General features: G+C 36.5%; 1 protein-coding gene across 6 annotated transcripts in view; it reads left to right on the top strand.

Moving 5' to 3' along the window:
• The window catches only part of LOC149046295 (vitellogenin receptor-like), a 211,140-nt gene that overhangs the window by 196,623 nt on the left and 3,475 nt on the right, over positions 1-11,042 (top strand). For 2 of the 6 annotated variants that reach the window (XM_089207029.1, XM_089207030.1), the window contains exons 1-2: positions 1,929-2,054; positions 10,037-10,081. The exons of 1 other annotated variant lie outside the window; for it this stretch is intronic. In XM_089207029.1, coding sequence (XP_089063155.1) covers positions 1,982-2,054; positions 10,037-10,081 — 118 coding nt within the window. In that variant the 5' untranslated portion in view covers positions 1,929-1,981. Of the gene's footprint in view, positions 1-1,928; positions 2,055-6,549; positions 6,675-6,982; positions 8,867-10,036; positions 10,082-11,042 lie in introns of those variants that run through there. 3 more of the 6 variants (XR_016186783.1, XR_016186779.1, XR_016186781.1) reach the window with 2 other exon arrangements.

Raw genomic sequence — 11,042 nt, 5'->3', positions numbered from 1 at the left:
GAAACCAATTGCATTGAGGCAGCTACTTGAAAGCTTTCAGGGGTTATTAATATCGTCTCTTTTTTTTTTTGTTTGATTTTTTTGCAAATTTAAAAAAAGATACTACTTCTAATACACTTCACCAACCTTTGTAGAGTTTTAACGGGTGATAGGTTATTCTGATCTTCCTTTCGCCAAGTATCCAAAAGGGTACTGAGTTCAGAGGTGCTACAAATAGACAATTTACCTCAACGTGCAGAGTTTCGAAGATCGAAAAGCCCGCCATTTTGATCCGAAAGATATGATACAAGATTACATGGTCTTCCTCTTCGAAAGTGATATCACTTTTCTCGGCATAATTACTCTGATATTACTGCGAGTGATTTTGTTGACTGTGTCAAGATCAGATGTAATTCCTGTGAGTAAACTATATTTACGACGAAGTTTAGTCACATGGCGAGTTCCAACACAACACGCGCTAAGTCCCAGGCTATTATCAAATTTCGCGTGGAATGCCTAGTTGTTATTGACCTCTAACCAGTCTTTTTTATCTTGCAACTCGGTCGGCTGTGATCTTATTTGGAATGGTTTACCTTTAACGACCAAAAATAATCATGACAAATGAATGACCTCCATTGTATTTTGCCCCACTTAACTTTTGATTATAGTTTGATAAATTTTTGAAGTGCTTAATAGGAAATTAGAGTACCACAACTGAAGTTCAGAAAGGTACACACAAGTTACTTAAACAGTTTATGTTATGAGTTTACGTTTTCTTCTTTGAAGGCTCATCACCAGATGATTACTTGGACAAGTTGAGGCAGTTTTTCTGTGTAGGGTATGGAGTAAGATGGGGATCTGGTTTTCATACAATGTTTACCCCAATTGTCGTTTCTGAATTTTAAAGTAAATGTCTTACTTTTTTGGTCCATCACTTTCTGTCATTTGTCCTGACTTTCTCTGATACTTGTCTTCTGAATTTTTCAAACGGTTCATTAACAGAACAAACATGCAAAAATTTTCCCCGGCATCTGAACCTTGGAATATATTGACCGATCAGCTTGACAGGTATGAAACCATCGTTTGGATTCTGCTATATTTACTCCCCTGGTCTGGGAACCAAATGATCTTTACGTAAGGATATTAAAACGGTTTTCAAATGAGGTCCGCCAAAACAAAGCAAAGTACTCATTACCAGCCCCAAAATCAAGAAATTGCTAATCCCACAAGTAAACAGACAATCAGACAATCGAGCAATCAGAATTATGGACAATTCCATACCGTTAAACGTGGAAGTCGTTATTGGTATTTTACTTGGTTCTCGGGGCAAGTTTTGTTTGCCAATCGCACTGCAAAGCAATGCAAAACCAATTCCAATCAATTTTTTGGTTTCTCCACTGTTTTCCTTTCTGCTGGTAATAGGTTGGATCAACAGCTAAAGAACCTTGAGGGCGGCCGGCCAACCCCGATGGTCTCCTGACAGCAGAATGTATATTGCCTACCTCTGCGATTTGCAAGAGAAGCGTCGAGAAGACTTGCAATTATCCATGCATGTCAAGTGCTAAGAACGGTCGTTTCTCTTACAACTAATGAAGAAATATGCAGGTAATTTATTGATATGTTTGAGTGCTAACAGTCGTCGATAAGACGCCCGATTAGAGCTAACCAACATATCGTAATGAAATGATTATAGTGTAGGCTTTCTACGGTATCATTTTGACTCATGTCGTGTTAATCATTCTTTAGATGGACAAGCCATTGCAAAACGGTTTTGTGCGCAAATCACGAAGGCAACGAAAGCCATTAAACGGCTGTTCAAGGAGTACACAGGACAAAACGTTGACATGGTGGGTTGTAAATACCCCTCCATAATTGCGGCTGAAGACGCGTTAAGCATCGACAGTCCACTGTGGAATGTACTAAACGATGATATCCAGCCGCAGTCTGCTGTTCCCTATTGTTCAAAGAGGCAACTCATTGATTCGGTTCACACACGCAAAAGATGCTCAGAGGAAATAGCCAGCACCAAAGAAGAAATGGCTCGGATGTTCAGTCATTTCGAGGGAAAGTTGAAGGTATTGGACACCTGGATGTACTTCCTTCTCGCGTTGCTCTTCGCTTGATATTCGTCTTTTTACTTATGTCTTTTCTTGTTCTCTTTCGCGTTCCTTTCACCGTATTAAGCATATTTTGGTGTCCTCTCTAACTTTTTTGGGCGTTTTTCTCGACTTGCTTTACGTAATTACTTCTTGTTTTTTTTTTGGTCTCAGTCTCTTTCTTTTCATCCTGTTTTCACGCAAATCCCTCTCTCCACAAACTTGAATCATAACAATTTCCTCTCGTTGGCAAAGCTTTAGCTCTGCCGGTATTGTTGCTTTGCGAGTTGATCAGAAAATGTAAAATACTGAGAATTACTGTTCAACTTCAACCTCACCAGATTGATTTGGCGCTCAAAACGCGGGTTGCAAATTATTTGCTTACGCAGCTTCACAGCTATCAGCCCACGTGAAGCCCTCGTGCAATGCCTAGTTGTGTGCCCGCGGTACGCTACACTGAAGCTCGACACTCGGGTATGTGAACTTCATTGTCATCTGCCGGTGTTTCCTTGCGCACAACTCGATGAGCGAGGTCTATTACGAAGTTCTATCCACAAACATTACGCTATTGACATTGTTAATCCTCACAGTACGGTAGGACGCGTGTCATATGAACTTCGTAAGAGACTTCACTCACCATGGAGTCTCTGTGGCTCAGTAGTATAACATCGGAGAGCAGAATCCGAAGGTCTGAAGCTCGATTCCTCATGGGGACTCAGAAGTTTTCTTTGTCCCAAGACGAAAATCATCTTCATTTCTTAACCGAGCTCAAAACTTACCATCTCTCTTATTTCTCGCTAACTGCTTGTTTATGAAATTGGAACTCTTTGTAAGCGCTTATATGAATGCATTATGAATTCACTCGAAAAATTGTTGTAAATAAATCACACATACATATGCATGCATAGGGAGCCCTGAACGAAAAAAATCTACATATATATGTATATAATTTATTCGCCCGTCGGGAGGTCCGTATTGGGAAAAACTGTGCCCTCTGTCTTGAGTGCTCAAGACAGAGGGCACAGTTTTTCCCAATACGGACCGACCCCAGGCTGGTGAATAACATTTTACATTTTACTACAGAAATGAGTCCTCACATACATTCATTAAGTAGTCTGGAACATACCAGAAGCTTACAAAAGAACTATTTTAGTAGTATTACTTAATAACTGTGTCATCAACTGCGTCACTTGATGTCAACATGAATAAGCAGTCTGGGGATTTCTAGAAGCTTATATTTACAACAACAATTACTCATAACAATAGATTCTTGCCGAACGAAGTCGAAAGTCGCTAAATATAAGTATTCCTTTCGCGATGACAAAAACCGAAAAAAGGAAGAAGGTGCCGTTAACTTTGCATAAAGATGCATTTCTGAATCAAAAAGTCATTCTCTTTGAATGTTGACGACCTCACCTCGAATCGAGCCAGTAAGAGGGCAAGAAAATTAGGAGCTTGCAACCATCTGGAGAATTCAATTGACTTCTGAATAAACGGGTTCCTATAATTAGAAATTTATTATCAGTTTGTTCTTTCGAAAATTCAGATCGAGAGTAATTGAGGCATCTTATGTTTATTATGAAATTTTTTATAAGACTGGTAGGCATGAAACGTTCAAGGCGTTTCAAATGAGCAAACACCTTTGACGCTGAATAATTCCGAGGAGAAACCCTCCGTAAAAACATAGATAGTTATCAGATGGGTAAACACTGTTCTGTTGGGATAGAAATGGCGAGAATGACAATAACAATTGCAATAATGACGATGATGATACATGTAAATAATAAAAATACTTATAACCATACTAATAAAATGATTCATGATAATCTATAGATGGGTAAATTCTCGTGTAGCTTTAATGTTTCCGAATACCGTTGCTGATCGGCAAATTAGCATCATATTCTTCCTGTTGATCAAAGATTAGCATCATGACATCATTATTCTTTTGAATCAGCCAATCATGTGAGAGACCCGAGGACAGAGTGCATTGTTTGGGAGCCTTTCCTTCTTCGAAAGACCCTGGGAGAAGAGGGAGGACGAAAAATGAAAAACAGACTTCGGTGAAGTTTCTTTCTTTAATTTGCATTACCTCTATTTTAACCACCATTTACTCGCTCAAATATTTTTAGGTTTATGGAAAATCTTGTTATAATTACAGCCCTAAATATTTCGGGTTCTTTGGAAAGAATTTGGTTAAGTTTAAGGGAAAAGAAATAAAATGTTATTTACCAGCCTAGGGTCGGTCCGTATTGGGAAAAACTGTGCCCTCCGTCTTGAGTCCTCCCCCCTTCTCCCACGGTCTTTCGAAGAAGGAAAGGCTCCCAAACAATGCACTCTGTCTCCGTCACCCCTATCTACCAACCTTGTGAACAAGGCGTAAGTTCATTTTGTTTTCTTAGTCTTTTGGGGTTTTTGGTTTTTTTTTTCTGGGGGGGGGGGGGGGGGGAAGAGAGTGGTGCGAAGGGCAAAAGGGAGATCGATGTCATTTGACTTCCGTTATTTTTCCCTAAAGTTATCTATTACATTATTCCATATGTTCGAGCCTTTCTACTAATCCAGTGTTTCTTCAATTGAGTGTTTTTCTATCTTTGCAAGATGTTCCGTAAACCATCGACATGCGTCACTCGGTGGGCGTTTAGATTAAACTTATCGTCAAGAGATATTGTTTTTCTTATCTTTTCATAATTATTATTCCTTTTAATAATTGTTCTCAGGGGAAGTGGGATTGGTTAGCCTTTCACTCCCAGTGGTGATCACTATGAATCTTCTTCCTATGATATCCATACATTATTCAGCAGACAGGTAATGAGAATATTCAAACTTATCAGGTAGAGGTTGTTATCTTGATCTAACATCAAATTCTTGTATCCAATTAAAAAGCAAATGTGTAGCACAAAGAGGGGAGAATTAACAATCAGATCTTGAAAGTTAAGGGTTTAACCTCCCCCCAGCCCACCCCTGTTTGCCTATTATCCTTCCTGAGAGTAAGCCAGCCAACATATTACATCCGCACGCTCACGCGATTCTCTTCTTGAAAAAAAAATAGAAACGAAGGAAGCATTTTTGTCTTAAAACACAGTACATCATAAGAAAATAGAAACAAGGAAAAAAAGTGAAGATAAAATAAGAAACATTTTTCAATCCTGCGGTGTCCCTTTTTATCTCCAAGGTGTGGAAACAAACAGTGCCTTAGTATACATATTTATAGGAGACTATATATGTTGGACATTTTTCTTCTTGGCGCCTGTCGGTGGAGTGAACTTTTTTATCTATTTTGGTTCATTTGCATCTTGGGCGTTAAAATTTAAATTTTTTGTCGGCCGCTTGATCGCAAATAAACGCTTGCCAATTACTGATAATTGTCAAAAAATATAAAAAAATGTTGTAGAAAAAAGCAAGACGAATCAATATGCACTTGCAAAAGCAAAAGGAGACTAAACTAAAACAAGAAACGAAAACGAAGAACGAAAAAGCAAAAGGAAATTAGAAACTGTTGGAAATGGGAAAATGTCTTGACAGCTGACGGTTGAAACAGTCTGATGACGTCATTAAACTTTGTTATCTGTAACCAGATGGCTTCAAGCTTCAAGGATCTCTCACTTGATTGGCTGATTCAAAACAATGATGATGTCATGATTCTAATCTTTGATCAACAGGAAAATATGATGCTAATTTGCCGATCAGCAACGGTATTCCAAAACATTAAAGCTACACGAGAATTTACCCATCTACAGATTAACATTATTCATTTTATCAGTATGGTTATAAGTATTTTTATTATTTACATGTATCATCAACTTCATTATTGCAATTGTTATTGTCATTCTCGCCATTTCTATCCCAACAGAACAGTGTTTACCTATCTGATAAATATTTATGTTTTTACGGAGGGTTTCTCCTCAGAATTATTCAGCGTCAAAGGTGTTTGCTCATTTGAAACGCCTTGAACGTTTCATGCTCAACAGTCTTATAAAAAAAAATTCATGATAAACATAAGATGCCTCAATTACTCTCGATCTGAATTTTCGAACGTGTTGGATTGAGTATTAATATGGAACCAAGTGATAATAAATTTCTAATTATAGGAACCCGTTTATTCAGAAGTTAATTGAATTCTCCAGATGGTTGCAAGCTCCGAATTTTAAGAGAGAGAATGATTCTTGGATTCAGAAATACATCTTTATGCAAAGTTAACGGCACCATCTTCCTTTTTTCGGTTTTGTCATCGCGAAAGGAATATTTATAGGTAGCAACTTTCGACCTTGTTCGGCAAAAATCTATTGTTATGGGTAATTGTTGTTGAAAATATAAGCTTCTAGAAATCTTCAGACTGCTTATTCATGCTGACATCAAGCGGAGCAGTTGATGACGCATTTATTACGTAACACTACTAAAATAGTTCTTTTTTAAGCCTCTGGAATGTTCCAGAACACTTTGTGAATGTATATAAGGACTCATTTATGTAGTGGTAGTTGTTGTTATTGTCGGGAGTGACCGACTGTGAAAGAAGCTACACCTTGAGAGAGAGCTATGGTGGGAGATTGCTAATTTCAAGAAACGTTGGAGGAAAACATGAGTTTGGCTCAGTAGTGAACTAAGGTATAGACTGTAGTGGGCTTAAGTAAGTTTATCGAGGATAATTATTGAACTGCCTCAGTCAGGAGTCGCCCTTATTAAGTTTATTAGTCGTTGTTTAATAAAGTAGTTGAGTAGGACTGCAATATTTTTCTGTCGGTAAGATTATACGGTAATACTATTTATTCTCAGAGAGACTCCTTAGAGAAAGATATTTTTTTGGCTATTTTTGTACCGTTTGGAACATTGAAAACATGGTTATTCTATATATAATTCAGTTGTTACCTGCTGATGATGTGCCGTCCATAATTAATCATCGCCGATGATCATTATCTCCACTATTTCGATTTCGTTGTTAGACAATTATTTTAAAGCTTGTTATTACCATTATCTTGGTATATTAAGCATTTTTGGGCCAACATGTTTTTAGAGTACTTTGCTTCTGTATGTTTTATCTCTGATAAAGTGCTTGTTAAATAAGCTTTACCTGTACAGTTCTAGATCTAAGTGGTCGCTATGCGTCACTCGGTGGGCTTTTAGATTAAGTTTATTGCAAAGAGATGTTGTTTTTCTCCTCTTTTCATTATTATTATTATTCCTTTTAAAAATTGTTCTCAGGGGAAGTGGGATTGGTTAGCCTTTCACTCCTAGTGGTGATCACTATGGATCTTCTTCCTATGATATCCATACATTATTCAGCAGACAGGTAATGAGAATATTCAAACTCATCAGGTAGAGGTTGTTATCTTGATCTAACATCAAATTCTTGTATCCAATCAAAAAGCAAATGTGCAGCACAAAGAGGGGAGAATTAACAATCAGATCTTGAAAGTTAAAGGTTTAACCTCCCCCCAGCCCACCCCTGTTTGCCTTCCTGAGAGTAAGCCAGCCAACATAATACATCCGCACGCTTACGCGATTCTCTTCTTGAAAAAAAAATAGAAACAAAGGAAGCATTTTTGTCCTAAAGCACAGTACATCAAGAAAAGAAAGTGAAAATAAAATAAGGAACATTTTTCAATCCCGTGGTGCTCCTTTTTATCTCCAAGGTGTGGAAACAAACAGTGCTCTAATATTCATATTTATAGGAGACTATATATGTTGGACATTTTTCTTCTCGGCACCTGTCGGTGGAGTGAACTACTTATGTATTTTGGTTCATTTGCATTGTGGGCGTTAAAATTTAAATTTTTTGTCGGCCGCCTGATCGCAAATAAACATTTGCCAATTACTGATAACTGTCAAAAACTGAAACAAAAATTTTATAGAAAAAAGCAAGACGAATCAATACACACTTGGAAAACAAGAGGAGACCAAACTAAAACGAAAAACAAAAACAAAAAACAAACGAAGAAAGACAAAGCGAAAGGAAATTAGAAACTGTTGGAAATGGGAAAATTGCTTGACAGCTGACGGTTGAAACAGTCTAATGCCGTCACTAAACTTTACTTGTCACCAGATGGCTTCAAGCTTCAAGGATCTCTCACTTGATTGGCTGATTCAAAACAATGATGATGTCAGGATTCTTATCTTTTATCAACAAAGGGAATATTATGCTAATTTGCCGATCAGCAACGGTATTCGAAAACATTAAAGCTACATGAGAATTTACCCCTCTATAGATTATCGTTGTCTATTTTATCAGTATGGTTATTAGTATTTTTGTTATTTACATGTATCATCATCGTCATTATTTCAATTGTTATTATTGTTCTCGCCTTTTCTATCCCAACAGAGCAGTGTTTACCTATCTCATGACTATCTATCTTTTACGGAGGGTTTCTCCTCAGAATTATTCGCGTCAAAGGTGTTTGCTCATTTAAAACGCCTTGAACGTTTTATTCTTAACAGTGTTATAAAAAATTTCATAATAACCATAAGATGCCTCAGTTGCTCTCGATCTGAATTTTCTAACGTGTTGGATTGATTATCATGACGGAACCAAGTGATAATAAAATTCTAGTTATATAAACCTGTTTATTCAGAAGTTGATTGCATTCTCCAGATGGTTGCAAGCTTATAATTTTCTTGCCCTCTGACTTGCTCGATTCGAGGTGAGGTCATCAAAATTTAAAGAGAATGATTATTGGATTCTGAAATACATCTTTATGCAAAGTTAACGGCACCGTCATCACGGAAGGAATATTTATATTCGGCGACTTTCGACTTTGTTCGGCAGGAATCTATTCATTCTCAGAGAAACATCTTAGAGAAAGGTAATTTTTTCTAGGCTATTTTTGTACCGTGTGGAACATTGAAAACATGGTTATTCTAAATATTATATAATTCAGTTGTTACCTGCTGATGATGTGCCGTGTATAATTGATCATCGCCGATGATCATCATCTCTATTATTTCGACTCGGTTGTTAAATAATTATTTTAAAGCTCGCTGATGGTTTTAAGTACCATACAAGTACTGATTCTAATTCTGATCGGGGCGACTTCGACGGACATAAGAGTGTTGTTGTGTTAATATCATTATCTCGGTATATTTAGCATTTTGGGTCAATTTTTTTTCGAGTACTTTGCTTCTGTATGCTTTATCTCTGATAAAGTGTTTGCTAAATAAGCTTTGCTTATATAGTTCTAGATCTAAGTGGTCGTTATAGCTGAATTATATTCGCACATTTACCAATTTTCCTCTTGACAAGAAAAGGAAAAACTGCTGAAATATTTTATCTTAAAATAGTACATTAAATAGGAAGAAAACAAGACAACATTGGAGGGGGAAAAAATTTTATTATTTACTTATTGTTATCAACGGACGGGAAACGCACCGCGCGCTAGAATGTATAAAAAAAAGATTTGTTGGACATTTTTCTTCACAGCACCTATCGGTTAAATTAGCTATTACATTTTGGTTAATTTTAATGTTATTTGTTCTTGGCCGCTCGTTCTAAAGAAAACGGCTAACTAATAATAACTTAAAGGCTATTATCATTTTCTTTTCTTCAAAGGCAACACTTAATTTTTTCTCCTTCTCAAGAGAATGTTCTTTTTCCCGCGAGTAACTATCTTGTTTTTTTTTTCGGAGGGTTTCCCTGTAAAACACCTTGCATCGAAGGTAATTGCTCATTTCAAACGCATTGAACTTTTGATGCTGAACAGTGCTCTATAAAATTTCATATCAAGAAGTCTCGGTTTTTATCGAATTCAGTTTCTTTTACCTTGTTGGAATGAGTATCTGTAAGGAGCAGATTGGTGATAAAATTGTCGTTAAGCTTGCCTATTCAGAAGTCACTTCAAGTGGCTTCAGGAATGCTGTGACGAACAAGTAACATAGTTAATCAAAATGTATTTATGAATAATGAAATTGCTATTCTTTAGTTTTCTCAGTTTGATACGAACTCCAATTTCTTAATTGATTATGTTTTACTTTTTCAGATTGTACAAGCGTTTTGAGTCAGATCACTGCCAAGTGCAAGAAAGGTAAAGTGTTTGTTTTTTTTTGCTCCCTTACAAGTTTATTAGAAATGCCACAATATTATTATACAGGTGTAAGTGACCAGAAATTACAATACAACAAAATAAAATACCGAAAAAAAAAGAAAAATAACAGTCATATTTTTATCATAAGACAGACATATCTAACACGATAACTCTCATGGACGTTTTCATAATTACTTTGCCCATTTCATGCTAGCAGCCGGCGCTTTCACAGTACCATCTCTTTTTTCTACAACTCAGTGCCACTCAAAGCACAGGTAGAGCAATGAATAACAAAGGCCCATACGAGAAGGACATGCACGTATTTATGCGAGTATGTCGACGTATGTCGCTTGATACGTGCGCATGGTACTTCTATACAATGTCCCCTTATCTCTGAGCTGCACTGTGTATATCAGAACATTTCATTACTGCTAATGTCAACATAAAATCTCCATTTCAAGTTCTAATGGTGAAATATCAAATTGCACAACAAGTTTTCAAACGTAATTTCGATCGTTTCTCAATAGCTTGTGACCATAGTAGCATCATTATCATTACTATCATTATTATAATTACTACTTTGGTTTTTTTTTTTTTTTTGGTATTTATTTTTTCCTCCATTTCAACAGATTAGAGTCTAATGAATAATTACAAATGAGATAAGAGGATGGAGAAGGGCATAATATAGCAAGCTAATTAGATGCCCTTTACCTTAAATTACATTTTTTCATACAGTAAAAGGAAGCGATACAATAATATAAGATATAAGATACAAATATAAGATACAAATATAATAACTACAACAACAACAACAATAAGTCTTTATTTCTCACAAAAATGGAATTACAATGAAATAAGAAAAATTATTATAATGAACAGGAAAAATAAGCATAGCTGTATCATTTTGGAGCCTAGAGGCTGGAGGAACCGTTAGGTTTTCGAACCAGCTCTCTATGAATTA

The sequence above is a fragment of the Pocillopora damicornis genome, chromosome 5 (genome assembly GCF_964200805.1).
Source record: "Pocillopora damicornis chromosome 5, jaPocDami1.2, whole genome shotgun sequence".
Lineage (NCBI taxonomy): Eukaryota > Metazoa > Cnidaria > Anthozoa > Scleractinia > Pocilloporidae > Pocillopora > Pocillopora damicornis.
The sequence above is the reverse complement of the archived record's forward strand: the minus strand, read 5'-3'. Positions and strand labels throughout refer to the sequence as shown.